The 18370-nt window shown below is 40.3% G+C and overlaps 3 protein-coding genes across 4 annotated transcripts; 2 read left to right on the top strand and 1 right to left on the bottom strand.

Annotated features, from left to right (window-relative positions):
* Positions 1–1554: 1554 nt before the first annotated feature.
* Positions 1555–4630, top strand: LOC142946356 (E3 ubiquitin-protein ligase TRIM21-like). 2 transcript variants are annotated; one of them, XM_076087521.1, is made up of 2 exons: positions 1555–2000; positions 2756–4630. In XM_076087521.1, the coding sequence occupies exon 2, from the start codon at positions 2765–2767 to the stop codon at positions 4400–4402; it is 1638 nt and encodes a 545-aa protein (XP_075943636.1). In that variant the 5' UTR covers positions 1555–2000; positions 2756–2764; the 3' UTR covers positions 4403–4630. The 2 variants fall into 2 exon arrangements, with proteins under 2 accessions (XP_075943636.1, XP_075943635.1); XM_076087520.1 differs by having other exon boundaries at positions 1561–1957.
* An 879-nt stretch (positions 4631–5509) lies between these two features.
* LOC142946357 (ras-related protein Rab-11B-like) lies at positions 5510–10911 on the bottom strand. The gene is made up of 5 exons (XM_076087522.1): positions 10550–10911; positions 8111–8306; positions 7821–8014; positions 7640–7720; positions 5510–6188 (listed from the first exon to the last, which is right to left on the bottom strand). Exons 1-5 carry the CDS (start codon positions 10587–10589, stop codon positions 6043–6045), a joined length of 657 nt encoding a protein of 218 aa, XP_075943637.1. The 5' UTR covers positions 10590–10911; the 3' UTR covers positions 5510–6042.
* A 1006-nt stretch (positions 10912–11917) lies between these two features.
* On the top strand, positions 11918–18354 carry LOC142946227 (signal-transducing adaptor protein 1-like). The gene is made up of 13 exons (XM_076087291.1): positions 11918–12004; positions 13886–13957; positions 14045–14164; positions 14263–14319; positions 14453–14565; positions 15282–15413; positions 15700–15769; positions 16315–16417; positions 16592–16681; positions 17672–17746; positions 17897–17947; positions 18037–18177; positions 18296–18354. Exons 1-13 carry the CDS (start codon positions 11918–11920, stop codon positions 18352–18354), a joined length of 1170 nt encoding a protein of 389 aa, XP_075943406.1.
* The last annotated feature ends 16 nt before the right edge of the window (positions 18355–18370 follow it).

Genomic DNA, 18370 nt, shown 5'->3' with positions numbered 1-18370 from the left:
TAAAAACGTTGCAGTCCCATATTAAAACATTAAGCTGACTGTACAGATTAAAGTATTTCATTTTTCAGACAGGGACAGATATATTTGCTGTTTTTTTACGTTAATTCAATGTCAGATGAATCCTTCAGAGATCTGTGCTGACAAACTAGTTGTTTGCTCTTTGATTAGATAAATATGTAAAAAAATAAATAAATACATGTCATAGTATGCCATACAAAATGTCATAAAAAAGTCATAAAAAATGTAAAAAGTTCATATAAAATATCTTTAAAAAAAGAGTCACATTTAAAGTCACATTATAATTCAGTTGTGGTCCTTGATAGTGATCGGTACGTACAGACGTACAAATAACCAGAAAACATGATGCTTTGTCAAAGAATGTCATAAAACTCATAACAAAAGTTGTGAAAGAAATATGGCACACAAAAATAAAACCTCATAGTGTAGCATGTCATAAAACAGTCTTAGTATGTCATATAAACGTCGTTGTGTAGTAGTTTAGTAGGACATACAAATGTCACAACATCATCAGAGTCATACTTTGGCATGTCATGAAGAAGTCATGGTACGGTATCACATACTAAATGTTTAGCGGGACGTATGGACCAAATGTGGAGAAATTCCCTCCGGGCGTTGCTGAGGTTTAGCATTAACAAGGATGTGACTGACGGCACCAAAATCAGTTCGTCCATTAGTGCACAAAACTTCACTCTAAGTGTTCCCGAAATATCACGAGAATGTGACGGACTTTGACCTTTGATTAACAAAATGTCATCAGTTCATCCTGGAGTCCAGCGGTGGACATTTGTGCCAAATTTGAAAGAAATTCGCTCAAGCTGTTGATGAGAAAGAGACGGATGTAAGGAGACAGAATGCGTCCGAGTCGGTGAAAGCCGTGGTCATTAAGAGTCATACAAGAGTCACAGTTACAGCTCCTCTTTCAGTTTGTGTGCACGCAGTTTGGCAACAGAAGTACGGCGGAGTGCAAGAGTTGTCAAGCTATGCAAGGGCACTAACCACCGACACATATGATGTAGGAAAACAAAGATTTGAAATCCGGGACCGTCTACATTCATTTCAAGACGGCTCAGGTTGTATTTCTTGTACTACGAGCAACTACGGGCGCATTCGGCAGGAAGTCTCAATCTAGCACGGTCACTCATTAAACTGAAACACCTGTTGCTCTGAAACGATCGCGATCCTGTCTCAGAATTCAGTAGAACTTGAGTCTGCTGTTGGATTATCGACTGATAACTGAACATGCAGAAACCAGACATTTAGATGCTGCTAATAGTTTTAATTTAATATTTAAAGCTTGCTAACTCGTCGGGACGGATGGGACAAAACATCACTTCTGTTGCCAACATGCTCACGCATATTTCTGATGACGTCGGCTGTAAAAAGGTGTAAAAAGTGAAAATAATGTGGCATAAAAATTTCATTTAAAAAAGTCATACAAATCCCATATAAAATGTCATAAAAAGTCACATATAAAATGGATAAACACACAGCTTTATAACTGCAGCAAATTGTTATTATTATTTAACCAGGTAAATTAATCTAGCCAAGACAGCAGCAACAGAATGTTTAAAAAAATACACACAAACCTTTAAAATGTGTAAATAAAAAAACATACAGTATTTCAGATTTAACGTTTAAAACACACACAAAAAAAAAACAAGGAAAAAATGAATAAGAAGGAAAAAGTCAAACTCATGTCTGAATGTCGGAGTATTCCTCAAAGAGGCAGTAAAAGCTCACTCACAGAGCTTCACTGAGAGGAGCAGCAACTGTGAAAGAGGAGAGCTGCTGAGCCACTTCTCCTGAAGAGAAAGTGAAAGTTAGTCTGAGCGACAGCAGAGCTGCAGTCGAGACAAGTCTCTCTGTTTCTCTCTAAAGAAACATTCAACTGAATCCAGCAGCTTCTTCTCAACAACAGAGTCTCTGACAAACTCTGGTGAGTTCACTGTTCTACAGGGAAACTCAATATCTGGTAAAAAGTGAGTTCAAACCAGGATCCATAACAAAGAACAAAGTAGCAGCAGATAAACTAGGCCTGCTAGAAGCTACCTAGCCTAGCTGCTGCTCCCTTTGGATTGTCCAAACACAGAGAACAGCATCTGATTTAATGTGTGGATGTATTTATTGAGTATAGAGGAACAACGTTGATGTTTTATAACTTACATAACTTGTTATGTACTTTGGTAAATATCCTTGAACTGTAAACCCTTTCCTCTAAACGTCTCTGTCTCTGTAGTTCCTGCTGTCTGTCTCTGTGAGGAAGTTCAGCTGATAATATTTACTGTGTTTCAACTCAAACACTTCAGCTCGACTCAGACAGGAAGTTCAACTCAAACTCAAACTGAGGTCCAAATATGTCACAGTAAATAGTAATATGTTCAATATTAAAGTGGAATTAAAAATGTTTAGGCTCCTTACAAATTATATAAATTCACTCTAATAACAATATATAAGCAGCAGGGTAGCAGTGTTATTATTTAATATGTGATGTGATGGTAATGGAGGATCACTGTGTTTTTAAATTATATTTTGTGATCACCTCTCTAAAGTACTCAAACCCTCTTCTGTAGTGGTTCCTCTACAGTAGGTTTACGATGATGGCACACACACACACACACACACACACACACACACACACACACACAGAGACCCACAGAGTGTAAACAATACCTGACACGCTGTTGCTGCTGCTAAAGATATAATAACAGGTTTATTTTTCCACACTTGTCCTCAGAGTGTAGATATGTCTGCTGCCAGCTGTCTGCTGACTGAAGATCAGTTTCTGTGCTCCATCTGTCTGGATGTGTTCACTGATCCAGTCAGCACACCATGTGGACACAACTTCTGTAAAGCCTGCATCACTCAACACTGGAACGTTAATGTCCCCTATCAGTGTCCCAACTGTAACAAGCTTTTCTACACCAGACCTGAGCTGCAGGTCAACACTTTCATCTCTGAGATGGCTGCTCAGTTCAGACAGTCGGCTCAACAGAAAGCCAGCAGCTCAGAGCAACAAGCCGCCAAACCAGGAGAAGTTCCCTGTGACGTCTGCACTGGAACCAAACTGAAGGCCCTGAAGTCCTGCCTGGTGTGTCTGGTCTCCTACTGTGAGACTCATCTGGAGCCTCATCTGACAATGTCAGGTCTGAAAAGACATCAGCTGATCGACCCTGTGGAGAACCTGGAAGGCAGGATGTGTACGAAGCACTATAAACAGCTGGACCTGTTCTGTAAGACCGACCAGATGTGTGTCTGCATGCTCTGCATTCATTCAGACCACAAGACACATGATGTTGTTCCTCTGGAAGAAGAATATGAAGGAAAGAAAGGCGAGCTGGGGAAGACTGAGACTGAAATCCAGCAGATGATCCAGAAGAGACGAGTGAAGATTCAGGAGATCAAACACTCAGTGGAGCTCAGTGAGGAAGATGCAGACAGAGAGATAGCAGAAGGTGTTCAGGTCTTCACCGCTCTGAAGGAGTCTGTTGAGAGAAGCCAGGCCGAGCTCATCGACACGATCAAAGAGAAGCAGAGAAAGACAGAGAAACAGGCTGAAGGCTTCATCAAAGAGCTGGAACAGGAAATCTCTGAGCTGAAGAAGAGAAGCACTGAGGTGGAGCAGCTCTCACGCTCTGAAGACCACCTCCACCTCCTCCAGAGCTTCAGGACCCTGAACACTGCTCCACCCACCAAGGACTGGACAGGAGTCAGAGTCAGTCCACCTTCATATGAGGGGACTGTGGTGAGAGCTGTGAATCAGCTGGAGGAGATGCTCAGTAAACAGATGAAGAAGCTGTTTGAGGCCGAGCTGAAGAGGGTCCAGCAGTCTGCAGTGGATGTGACACTTGATCCTGATACAGCACATCCTTATCTCATCCTGTCTGATGATGGAAAACAAGTTAAACATGGTGATGTAAAGAAGAATCTTCCAGACAATCCAGAGAGATTTGATACTTGTGCTATTGTTTTAGCAAAGCAGAGTTTCTCTTCAGGAAGATTTTACTACGAGGTTCAGGTTAAAGGGAAGACTGAGTGGACTTTAGGAGTGGTCAGAGAGTCGGTCAACAGGAAGGGAAGCATCACACTGAGCCCTCAGAAAGGTAACTGGATGATATGTTTGAGGAATGAGAATGAGTACAAAGCTTGTACTGACCCTTCAGTCCTTCTCTCTCTGAAGCCTCAGCCTGAGAAGGTGGGGGTGTTTGTGGATTACGAGGAGGGTCTGGTCTCCTTCTATGACGTTGATGCTGCAGCTCTTATCTACTCCTTTACTGGCTGCTGCTTCACTGAGAAACTCTACCCATACTTTAATCCATGTCTTAATGATGGTGGTAAAAACTCTGCTCCTCTGATCATCTCTCCTGTCAATCACACGGAGTAGAACAAACACTTGATCTTCTACAGAGAGATGCTTTCATTTAATGTAACAAATCTATATTATTGGTGATTTACGGTGTAAACATTATTGATTCTTCACATTATGATCGATGGGTTTTTTCTATTTGTCTGTAAATGTATTTCTACTACTCCAACACACAGATTTTAATGTAGAAAATGTATCAACAAAATCTAATAATAAAATATTCAGCTACTGTGACCCTGGAAGAAACGTTTATCGTGTTATTTGTATTTAATACAGTCGTCCTCTCTGCAGACTGTTTTAGAGCCGAAACAAAGTGAACAAATGCTCAACAGAATAAAAACAAAGAAACTTTTAACTTAATTTGTCTTTTACATTGAGTCAAGTACTGTATTTAAGTACAATTTTGAGACTTTATTTGTGTATTTGCACTTTGTTACTTTTTACTCAACTACATCTCAGAGGTACATATTGTACTTTTTACTCTACTACATCTCAGAGGTACATATTGTACTTTTTACTCTACTACATCTCAGAGGTACATATTGTACTTTTTACTTCAATATATCTCAGAGGCAGATATTGTACTTACATTTTTAAAACTATGACCTTTTTTAACACTTTTTTCGACATGCTATACTTTGACTTTTTTATGAAATTTATGACATACGGGTTGTCTTTTAATCACAACGTTGCGGTTGATCCCCAGCTTCTCCTGTCTGCATGTCCAAGTGTCCATGAGCGAGACACTGAACCTCAAGCAGCTTCACAACCCACCGCTCTAAACCTGCTGCGGATCGGTTAGATGCAGAGATCTAATTCCATGTATGTGGCGATTGCAATAAAGTTTTAGAACATGACTTCATATGATTTACTATACTGGACTTTTTTTGTACTTTTTATGACAAAGTTTAAAAATAACATCCAGCTTAAAGTTGTATCTCAATTATCCGTATCATTGAGTTTCCTTACTCAACCTGAATCTGCCCAATGAAAGCATCAAACATGTGAAGCTTCAGGTTGTAGTGAGACACAAATACTATGTTGGGTAGTTGACAATTAACTACAGCTGTCAGATAAATATAGTATTCATTTATATTATTTTCAGTAAGAAAATCAAATCAACAGTTTACTTTTGTCAAGAATTTTATTGGAAATTTATACAGTTTTTAAATGTAAAGTAAAACAATGACAGCTTAAGCCAAATATTCTCCAATAAATACCTAAAGAGGACATTTTTGGCATGATAACTTATCTGACGACAGAATGAAGCTGGAGGAACCACGCTGTAAAACGCACAACACTGCTTCACCAGGTTGGAGTAACTGCCTGTAGTTTATTTACACAGCACCATCTAGTGGTAACCATTGAAATGTTCTTCACAACCTTCCTGTACACCACAGAGTTTCAGTTCAATCAAACTTACAGTTTCTCAGGCTTCATTAAGACAGAGACGACGGCCCTGTTCCTGCATCGACTCCACGGACCGAGTGACATAAAGGCTTCTTAAAGTTTTAATTCATGGCAAAACAAGAGAAGAGCACGAGTGAGTTCAAAGGTTCTATATAAAACAGAATTCTCGGAGCAACAGGAACAGAAAGTGCACAGGTGATGTGATGTCGAGGTGGATAGGTGGAGGTCGGGGGTCGTGGCGTTGAGCGTCACAGGCTCTGGCAGCACTGGAGTTTGTTGCCTTTCTGTCCGTCAGTGGTCGGGGGGACACTTATGTCCACCACGTTGTTGCCCGGAGACTCATCGTGAGCAGATCGGTCCGCTATCTGCTTCTGCGACACGATGCGGTAGATTTCTGCAGAGGGAAAGTCATGAAAAACACAGCGACGCTCTTGATTTCTTTAAACTCTTTATAAATAGTTTAATCTGTGTGAGCTGAGGCACTGCTGGGCACATGCTCAGTTGTAGGAAAATAAAAACTTTTATTAAAACATTAAGCTGACTGTACAGATTAAAGTATTTCATTTTTCAGACAGGGACAGATATATTTGCTGTTTTTGTTGTTGTTGTTTTTCTACTTTAATTCAAAGTCAGATGAATCCTTCAGAGATCTGTGCTGACAAACTAGTTGTTTGCTCTTTGATTTAATAAACATGTAAAAAAATAAATAACTACATGTCATAGCATGCCATGTCATAAAAATGTCATAAAAAAGTCATAGAATGTCATAAAAAAATGTAAAAATTTCATATTAAATGTCTTTAAAAGTCACATAATAATTCAGTTGTGGTCCTTGATAGTGATCGGTACGTACAGACGTACAAACAACCAGAAAACATGATGCCTTGTCAAAGAATGTCATAAAACTCATAACAAAAGTTGTGAAAGAAATATGGCACAAAAAAATAAAACCTCATAGTGTAGCATGTCATAAAACAGTCTTAGTATGTCATATAAACGTTGTTGTGTAGTAGTTTAGTAGGACATAAAAATGTGACAACAACATCATCAGAGTCATACTTTGGCATGTCATGAAGAAGTCATGGTACGGTATCACATACTAAATGTTTAGCGGGACGTATGGACCAAATGTGGAGAAATTCCCTCCGGGCGTTCCTGAGATTTGGCATTAACAAGGATGTGACTGACGGCACCAAAATCAGTTCGTCCATCAGTGCACAAAACTTCACTCTAGTTGTTCCCGAAATATCACGAGAATGTGACGGACTTTGACCTTTGATTAACAAAATGTCATCAGTTCATCCTGGAGTCCAGCGGTGGACATTTGTGCCAAATTTGTAGAAATTCGCTCAAGGTGTTGATGAGAAAGAGACGGATGTAAGGAGACAGAATGCGTCCGAGCCGGCGAAAGCCGTGGTCATTAAAAGTCATACAAGAGTCACAGTTACAGTATTTCAGAAATTCCTGAGAGAGATATTGAAGAGCTGGAAAAGTCAAGAAACAAAGCCGGGAACGTTAAGACCATGTGGTCTGTTTAACGCTTTCAGACCTGGTGTGCTTAGAAGGATCTGGCTTTTGAATTTAAAACAATCACTAAATAATAATGATCTCAACCCAAATGTTAACCATGCTGTCCACTGTCCGTTTTCCTGGCAACCATGTTCACTACCTTGCTCAATAAATTGTTGCATTTTTGGTGCCTTTTATTATTGATGATGACCATCAACGGCCACCACTTTGTAGCATCATTGGACCAAATATTTTATCCTATATTCCATTTTGCAAATGATGAGATCTTAAGAGTTACGTCTCATGAGCTACAGCAGCGCGTCTTGCTTTTCCTACCTGTTAAAATGTTCTTGAACGCCTCTTCTACATTCGTGGAGTCCAACGCAGACGTCTCAATAAATGAGATACTGTTCTTTTCTAATGTGGGAAGAGAAGAAAGATAAATATTGAGTATTTCACAGACTACGAGAGCGGATGTTCTTACTTTATCAGCACAGCGTGCCGCTCGGTGGTTTACCTGCGAAGGCTCGAGCCTCGTCGGTGGGCACGGCCCTGAGGTGGCGGAGGTCGCTCTTGTTCCCGACCTGCATGATGACGATGTTGTTGTCGGCGTGGTCCCTCAGCTCCTTCAGCCAACGCTCAATGTTCTCGTACGTCAGGTGCTTGGCGATGTCGTAAACCAGGAGAGCTCCAACTGCCCCCCGGTAATACCTGGTGAGAGCATAAAACCAGATGAATACAGTAACTATACCATCTTTATTCCACGGGAAGACTTGCATCAATATACACAGAGAGAAAATAACTCACGCTGAGGTGATTGCTCTGTAGCGTTCTTGTCCAGCTGTGTCCCAAATTTGAGCCTTGATCGTCTTGCCGTCCACCTGGATGCTGCGGGTGGCGAACTCCACCCCGATGGTGCTCTTGCTCTCCAGGTTGAACTCATTTCTTGTGAAACGGGACAGCAGGTTACTCTTCCCCACTCCGGAGTCTCCGATTAGCACAACTGGAAACAAAAAGGCACAAAGACATTGAAACAGCAGCCCTGCAGTAATTTGACAAACTGTCAAATAATATGTAAGGAGTGTTTTTCACCTGGAAACAAAACAAACTGAAACTCTCATCAGGGTAACGGTACGAGGAAAGGCTCGATAACTGACGTGCCTCATCTGACCTGCATGAATTGAAGCTCCTGCGGTGCACTGCAGTAGCTAACCAGCAGGTCTCCATTTAGGCAAAACTACAAAATGAATGAGATTTAACTATTGATATGACAGAGACTAAAGTCCCATCACATGATCTGCGAGATAGAAGATGCATCACTCAGTTGGAGCTGTTGGGACTACAGAACCACTCAGTTGTACGGTGGTGTTACGGAGTGAAGCTTCTCTTGCCTCATAAACAATCTTTGGCTGAGTACAGACACCTCCTGCAGAGAGCAGCACCCAAACCCCACAACAACAACAACACCACCGACTTATTTTGGTCTTTATTTACGGTAAGTAGTGGCAGCTGATGACAGGTTTGACGACATTTTACTCCACCCAGTTTAACCTCAAACAATAAACCTTGATTTGTAAATGACGATGCACATTAAACAGACTAATGTGCCACCGGATAATTACAGACATAGACGATGACAGATACACAAAATGCACTAAACAGCTATCATTAAAGGACGGCGCTATTGTCAGGTTATCATTCAGCCATTTCCAGGCAAAGAGAAAGTGCTGACCTGGTTTTACTGCTTTCCTTTCTGTGTGGAGAAATCATTCTCACACTTTGCCCTTCCTGCTCTTTGGGAAATCTGACTCCACAGTTTCTCAAGGCCTCTGTTCCAGTCATCAGTTTATCTAATCAGCTGCCACACTGGCCCGGGCCTCTTATTCTCCTGTACTTTAATACTATACTTACTAGATAGTGATAAAGTGAACTCCTTAAGTATTAAAATCCCTACATCTAACCTTCAGCCTATGATTTGGCGTATACTTGCGCATGTAAACCACTCGCTCTCCTGTTAACTGCAGGACTTAAGGTTACTAAAGCTCGCTTGTGAATCAGTCTTAGAGCAGCTTCTTCAAACACATTCGACCAGTTTCACTCAGTCAAGCGACATCATGTCACGTTGTTGTGCACGGAGTGCTCCAACATAACAACACAACAACAAACCGTTTCCTATTCAGACAAATGCCACTTCAGTTAAGATAGCAAGGTCTGAAAACCAGAAAGAATTGTGCAATCAGTCGCATGCGTGTGTGTGTGAGTGAGTGTGCCTCTCTGTGTCTGTCCACAGCTAATCTGGCATTCTGCGGCGGCAAACTCCATAATATTTTGGGGTCGACAGTTATGGCTGCATGCTCAAGGACCTCTAGTGGTTACGGTGACTCGTACTTTTTCAAAACACCTTTTTATGGTTTTATACTGCCAGTAACTGCCTGCTGACCCCTTCAAGAACTGCTTTTTACTGGCCCCCAGCCGGTAGAGGCCCTTAAAGATAACACAGCTGAGGGCGGAGAGCTGCACTCTTCTGAGTGCACCGTTCTGATTTAATTATCTGTTTAGTTTATATCCATCTATGCAGATTCTGGTTTTATTTTTTGTATTATTATTATTTTTAGTATTTTATGACATGCCATATCTTCTAATCCAGAGATGTCTTATACTTGTACGCATTTCATGTTAATAGATTTTATACATTTGTTTACACAAAAAGGAGGTCAACACATGTTATCAGGAAGCTAAACTCCAAGGTGTAAAATGTGACTCAGTCAGGTCAACATTATAATTACTTGGGAGTGTAAATAAGCCCTTAGCCTTCAAACAAAGAGGTGTTTGGCAAATACACACCTGAAGCAGCTAACGGTGTCTAATTTAAAACCAAAGCCACAACAAGGGTTTCCTTTTCATTTGGAGTGAGTTTCCTCAGGTCCACCACAAAGGGAACTCCTCGTTTCCTTTTGCATTAATGCACCTGATCTTAGATTTCAGTAACTACGCCACTGTCGGTGCTTTAAAGGTGTGGTTGTACAGGTGAGGACATCTGATAACACCTAACCTAAATAACCACACCTTTAAAGCACCGACACGCGCCGTTTGGCTAGCTTACAGTTAGCTTAGCCGCTAACCACCAGCTGATATTAACGCTGACCACTGACGGTGTAACACGGTTAGCATGCATGCTAACCTCACGTTTACTCGCTAATTAACACCAAAACCAGACTATCTACAAGCAGTTTGGGTTCCACTCACTTTTGAACAAGAAGTCATACTCGTCGTCTCTGTTCCCCATCGTTTGATAAGTAACGTTGATCACCTTTTTCTGAGATTGCGGTGATGACAGAAAAGATATCTCCCCTCCTGCTCCAAAACCAGCAGGGTGTGCTGTGCCAAGATGAAGAGAGCAGAGCCGTTTGGAGGGAGAGTTGCGTAAAAGCCACACAGTCACGTGACTTGCCGGAGGGCAGCCCAGTAAGTTGAAGCGTCATAGAGTAGAGATGAAACGATTAAATCAAGTTTAATTATATAGCACATCTGACACAACATGCGTAGACTTCATGTAAAAACAATAATAATAATCAGCATCATAATATTAAAAATAATAATAATACAAAAATAATAATAATCATCATAATAATAAAAATAGTAATAAAAAAAAATATTTAAAAAAATAATAATAATAAAAATAAAGTTTTAAATGTTGACCTGGCTCTGTCAACGCCTTGAATTCTGGCAGGAAACTGACATAAAACCCATATAAATCGATGGACTCACAACAAATAACACCAGAAAATATTCATTACTTACCTTGCTGCTTACACCAACAGATCCCAGATCTGTCTTCGTACACAACACCTCTGCTGCTGCTATGGAGGAGCTCCACTGATGAGGAAGCTCATGAGTGCTGGAGATGGTTTACGTCCCCCGGTGACGAAAAGCAGATTGTGATAACATGCTGTTAAGGATGCTATAATTAAATAAAGGTGTAGCAAGACAACATGTCACTAAAATAAACTAGACATTTAACTGAAGAGATTTTCATACGATCTTTTGATTGCAACTTGTTCCAATTGGCTCTTCAGCTTCTTTCCTAAAAACACATCCCTGGTTCTCCATGAGCGATTACAAGTAATATGATGCTCATATATTTTATATTGATAAAACCACAACGAATTCATCCAGCAGAGGGAGCTACATATACATTTTTTCCTTTTGGACTCTCACCTATTAGGTTGGTGGTGGAGCTAATTTTAACTACCTTATGTACAGCCGGGTAGTTTGTTAATTGTAATTAATTAAATTCACTTTCTGGTGAGTTTCATGCCGTATATAACCAGCTACAGTAAAATTTTTCCCGCTTGATTAGTTTCAGTGAGGCACACAGCCAGGTGATTTCCATCCTTGTCAAACGCGTCCATGACGTGCACAGCTGTCGCACCTGAGGATATTTTTAAAAAGCACCCGCCCACTCCACACGCATTGACCAATCAGCGGCGAGGACGCTGCGCATAGGTTCCCTCCTCACTTTCATATACAAGAGCGATTTACCGCAACCAGGCAGAAGGGCTCAGACAAATCTGTATATAAGCTTTTTATGTATTGTGGACATCGACCATCATGATGGAAAAGCTAACAGCGCGACAGAGGAGCCAGCTGCCCACCTGTTACTATGAGGGATACCTGGAGAAGAGGTCGTTCAGAGATAAGGTAGTGCATTACAGAACTGTTTGTTGTATTTTGTGCAAAATCTTTGAGAAACACTCTCGTCTGTTTGTGGAATAGACTGCAAAATAAAGCTTATTTTTATTAAGATGTTTGCATATTTCGGTCATCTGCGGTGGTGGAATAAATACTCCACTACAAGTAAAAGTACTGGATTCAAAACCGTACTGAAGTAAAAATATGTTAGTCTTATCATCAAGATGTGCGAACAATATCAAAGGTCAAAGTAAATAGTGTGCAGTAAAATGATCACTGCCAGGGATTTATATAATATATGATGTGTATGTTGCAATTCGCTGCTGTAGATGTTATCAAAAATACATATTTTTCCTCTTACCTGTGGTGCTATTTATCAATCAAGATAATCAACAGACCTTGTTGTAAGTAGTTTTATGAAACTGGAAAATATATATATAAACATACATATATATTATAGATTAAATTAAATTTGCCAGCTGCGGTATTAAAGTGATGTACAAATTAGTAGAATATCTGAGTAATTCTTCCAGCCCATGGCTGTAGATGACTGCTTATGTTTGAAGTAGGTCTGTTGTTGTTGTTGTTTTTGTCAGTAACTCCCCCCCCCCCCCCCTCCCCTCCTCTCGGGAGGGAGACAAAAGTGACTGACTGGCATCTCAACAATGTGCAGATGATGTCAGGGTTCTTCACTCCTGTCAACTTTGACACAACCTGAATGTCAGAGCCTCTCAGCACGCGTTTGAGAACTAGACTCATCATGTGTATTTTGTGCGGAAGAGGAGCTCAACTCTACTTTCCATCAGTATATAAATAAGGAGAAAGTATAATAGTTAATACAGCGGTCTAGAAATACACTTAATGCACAGCAGCAGGTGAAATTAGTTGAAGTGTTGTTTTCTGTGGGCGGAGCCACCTGTCACTATATAGTTTCTGTATATAGGCCCCTTTTTCACAGCAACCACATGTCTTTACAGGGTAATCCAAAACTCACAACTAATCAATCCGGTGACAGAGATTCCCTTCAGGTCCAAACGATCCAAACACCAAACGTTGTTTATTAATATCACACATTGGTGTCTGTTCTAATGCTTGACTCATAAAGTCTGGGCTCAGGAATGTCCCCTGCACAGACTGCAGCTGTTCTGTTTATTTCCTTGTTGTGTAACAAGCGTTTGCCTTCTTCTGCCTTTTTCTTTGCATTCTGTTGAACACAAATAATGATAAATAATAAAGTAATTATAACACAATGTAAAGAAAAACTATGTAGAAGATTGGAAAGAAGAAATTGAAAGCCAAAGCAGATTAGAGTGTTATCTAAAAAACAATGATTACGTATTTGCAGAATATCTCACTACTGTCGAATAGAAAGCAGAGACGGATCCAAACTAAAGTACAAGCTCGTTGACCACGAACTGGAAATCCCAAAAAAAATCAAGGCAATCAAAATGAAAACAGAATATGTGTTCACTGCTCGAACTGCTAAAATTTAAAATATTTAAATGACAAATTCAACTCTGTCGTCCCAGATTTAAAAGAGTTTCATGACCTCTCAAAATAAAAAAATACTGCTCGGAGAAGGAGACAACGCACACACACACAATGTAAAAAATGTACTGCATATAGATTGTTGTATAAACATGATAAAGTTGTGTTAATATCAATATTAATATTATTGTTTACTTTTTTATTTTGATGCTTTGGAAAATGCTTTCTTTCATGCCAATAAAGCCACATTGAATTAATGTTCTTCTTTGATATTTATCTCCATATATATATATATATATATATATAGTCATTTATTTATTTATATACTGTATATATATATGTATATTTGATTGGTATGTTATCGTTTAGTCAGTATGTCTTTCTCTGTGTGTGTTTCTGCAGACATCTCGGAAACTGTGGACCTGCCTGTGTGGAAACACGTTGTTCTTCTTCAATGAGATGAAAGACGCTGATGTAAGTTATCACAGAGATGTGTGTTCTTAACAGACAGAGATTTGGATGATTATTAATGAATCTTTGTGTCTTCGTGTGTTTCATCAGTACATCGACAAAGTGGATCTCAGGGGATTGGTGTCAATAACGGATGACAACAGCCAGGATCGTAACTTGGATGCAGCCAGACTCAATCTCCAGTTGAAAGATGAAAATATCAGATTCACTGTGAGGGAATATGCAGGAAATATGTAAAATCATCCTCATTTATTTTTTTGTTATTCCTAATTTTCAGAGTTTTTTTCTCTCCTCCGTCGTGTCTGCAGGCTCCTAACGCAGAGGCTCGTGAGCTGTGGAAGGGCTTTATCCGCTCTGTGGCCGAGGTCAGTGGAGCTTTACATTCAGCTCACTTTACAGGAGGAAGAAAGAACAAATAAAGTGTTTTCATGATGTAAGTTTGGAACATCAGGCCCTTATTTTCACTGATGAATTAAAGCAGAAACTGTCTCTGTACAGCTTTCAGTACCTGCCTCCCTCAACCTGCTCCCAGGCCAGATCCACATGCTAAAAGAGACAGTGGAAACGGAAAAAGCAAGAATAAACACCAGCCTCAAAGGAGACATGCCAGCGTGAGTACAAACAAAGACGTAAAAGTATTGACGCTCATTGCACAAGTGAAATACTGGTTATTACCTCTGCCAAAGAGGTCGTGTTATCTCTTTGGTTTGTTGGATTGTTTGTCTGATTCTTGTGGAAACGGCTGCTACCGTGAAACAAAAATTCATATTTGAGAGGAGCATTTTGAAGCAAAGGTGTTTTAAGTATTTCAGTGTTTAATGAATCTATCTATCTTTGGTTTGCTTCCTCAATTGTGAAACTTTAACCACATGCAGAATAGATAATGGGCTACAGTTGAAGCAGAATCCAGAACAAAAACAGTGTTATGTATTGGACTTAAAGCATGTTGGTAAAAAAGAAAATGTAGTATCTCAATTCAGCTTTGAGTCTTGTGTGTTGCTTTACCAGCAGTTACAAAGTGGACACAATTTAGCATATTGTTCTATGTTACGTTTCAGATAAACAGAAGGATTAAATGTGAAATAAATCATCTAAAACCCCATTTATTTATGTAAAATAAATGCAGCATTATGAGGCTTGAATCAAGGCCATGATGTTTTTAATTCAATGAGGTTTTGGCTGATGATGTGGATTTTAATTCACACTTTCTCCTATTTACAAACTCTGTGTGTGGGGTCTCGATGTATCACTAGTAAAATCAGTTTTATGTCCGTTATGTTCTTTATTTTTTGTCTCACGTCTTCTGTGTTTTCTGGTGTCTCTGCAGTTGTTTCCACCGCGTGACCCGTCTGGAGGCAGCGCTGGTGCTGGAGAGAGAGGCCGAGAGAGGAAACCTGCTGCTGAGACCCGGGAGTATCGAAAACACCTTCGCTGTCACCACCAGACAGGACATTGAAGGGTACACACACACACACACACACACACACACACACACACACATACTCAAGGCATAAACACACACTCTACCACACAGATCTATTACATAGGCGTACATATTACAAAAACTGCATCATCACTTAATGGAGTACTTTGTGCTATTAGAAGAAAATATAAACGGTAAAATGACACTGAATCTGACTTATCTTTGCACATGTGTTGTTCTAGCATGTGATGACGGGTTGTAATCTGTTTGTCTGTTTATTTCATTTGTGTTTTAATTGACTCCCTCTCTCTTTCTCCATCAGCTCTAAAATCAGCCACTACCGCGTGATTCCTAAAGACGAAGGGGGCTTCGTCATTGATGTGGACGTTCCTGTAAGTATAAAAAAGAAACACGCTCATGTACTTTGTACTATAGGTGCCACAGTTAAAGGACTGAGGTCTGGTCTCGAAAGTGGAATCCTTTGTTGTCCTTGGATAATACTGTAGACAGGAAACTGCCTTTTTACTGGCTGATAAATTCAGCTGTGTTTACATATATACTTTTGTAAATGAGCTTTTCCCGTATGCAACTTGAGCTATGAAGAACAGTACGTGAGGAAGAACCAGTTACACTTCATAGCTGGAGTTTGTTCTTGTTCAGATGAGAGGTGGAAGTGAATTTCCGATTAATTGTAACATGTGACCTCCTGTGAAGAAACTGATTACCCGTAAACACAGAGGTTCTAGTTTCATTTCCGTTTGAGTCACCTCTGATGTTTGTATTACACTGCAGGCAATAATTAAGGCATGCATGTGTGTGTGTGGACCAAGTTCCAGATTCCTTCTCATTACTCAATTTTAATGTCGCAACCTGTTTCATATCCCTGCAAGTATTTAATTGTTCCTGAGATGTTAAAGAAAAGTCGTTCTCCGTGCAGGTCCCGTGTGCCACGCTACACGATGTCATCAACTATTTAGTGGAAAATACTGAAGGAGTTCTGACTCCTCTCATCACTGAGGAACTCTATGAGGCAAACATCTGTACGTACTAAAAAACATCTTACTTTTCTCTTTCACCCTATTTATTCTTCTCTGTTTTTGCCGTCCTTTCGCTCCCTCACTTTGAATTTAAGGTGACCCTTTAAGCTGTGTAATTATTATTCCACATACATTTACCCAAAAGTATGCACGACTAATTCTTTTTTTTTTTATCAGCTTTTATTCGTAAAGATCATGAAAACGGAGAAATTAACGTTCAGCAGGCCCCGACGAACCTCGTCCCACCAAGTGTACCCACCAAAAAAGGTACTGTTTCCTAACACAAGAGCGCGCTAACAGCCACCACACTGTTTGCACTGTCTGCCACACCTGTTTGCTGAGGCCATTTGACGCAATCAGGTATCTGGAAATTCCACCTTTACAACTAATCTTGGACTTTCTCCAACAAGTCACACTGACACAAACAATGACTTTGAGTTGATTCTTTTTATTATAATATAAATCAATTCAACAACTAAAATGTTTATATTTCAAACCTAACACATCAGTACTTTCTGGAAAATCCTAAGCGGTTGGTTTACTCTCTTTGTGTCAGTGGGTGTAGAGATAACACTGATGTTTTGCTGTGGAGGTATGGTAGCTTTGTGAGTCTGCTTGCCCACACCCACCCAATCACTCATGGGTTGTTGCTTTAGAGCCTTTGTGCGGCAGGTATAAATTCCTCTACAGAGTTTCGTTTTGCTTCGGACTTTTGTAACTCAAGTAAATACTACAGTCACAGCAGTGGTTTCCAACCTTTGTGACGCCTTAAAACAATGCAACGCTTGCTTGACGCCCGTCTTCACAAGTTGCATTTGTGTCCTGGTTGTAGTTGAACCAAAGAGTGGATTTGTTTTGGCTTGTTTTACTGAGTCCTTATCATCAAGGAGAGTGTTCTCAAATCTGGGTAATCAGTCATGTATAATTCCTAATATAATTATACGATAAGTTCTATAAGAACTTCATGGTGACACTAGAGGGAAAGTCAGAAGACCACCAAAGGTAGTGGGATCCAACAGTCTGAACCGACCAACAATGCCATCCCTATAACTAGCATGCAACAGTCTCCATGTTAACCTTTGTTATACTGAACATACCGTACTGTATATGTTCAATTTTAAACAATGCATACAACAAGCGTCTATTCTGCCTGCTGTAACTAGGGGCTTAGGTGATTTCCTTCAGTGCAAAGCCTATTGAGCACCTTGGCCATTATATCAGCCTTTAATAACTGTGATTACATGTCTTCTTTTGCAGACGCTCCAAGAATACCGACCCCTGAACCTCCCCCTAAACCACCTGCAGAACAGCATTTTTATGTGAATGACGAGCGTGAGTACAACTCTGCTGCCACCAAAGCCCCATCAATCAATCTGTCTTCACTCCTCACATTTTTCTGTCTTGCAAACATAAACAGGTGTGACTGCATTCCCCCCCCCCCCCCCCCATTGTCATTGCTAACTAACATCTGTGTTCAAACAGTGGAGGAGGAAGAAAAACAGACAGAGGATTCCTCAGCTGCTCCACTGCCACGTAAGTCTCTCCGTCTTATATCATCACATATCATAGACATTTTTAAATTTCTTTTTTTATGACCGTGAATCATTTTTGGTCTTCCACAGAACTGGAGAAAAACGCTCCAAAGAAAGCAATGATGCCTCCAGTTGGTGGTCCTGTTCCTGTTCCTCGCAGATTGATCCCCTCTAACTCCTCCGCAACCCTGGATCAGAGGAAAAGAACCCTCACAGACCCTCAGGGACAGAGTAAGTCCACACTGATACTCCGAGTCACCTGGAGGCCTCAGCATTCATGTTCTTCTGTTACGTACCATTTCTATTTTAGTGTGAGTAACATCAAAGCTTATTGTCTGATGTGCTCTAGTTTCTCTCGCAGCGATATCGGAGCTGAAACTCAAGTTGGCGCAAAAGGTCCAGTGTTGAGAGTGACCTCTCCTGG

Source organism: Anarhichas minor, unplaced genomic scaffold, assembly GCF_050575085.1.
Source record: "Anarhichas minor isolate MPS153535 unplaced genomic scaffold, ASM5057508v1 ptg000010l, whole genome shotgun sequence".
Taxonomy (NCBI): Eukaryota; Metazoa; Chordata; class Actinopteri; order Perciformes; family Anarhichadidae; genus Anarhichas; species Anarhichas minor.
The sequence above is the reverse complement of the archived record's forward strand: the minus strand, read 5'-3'. Positions and strand labels throughout refer to the sequence as shown.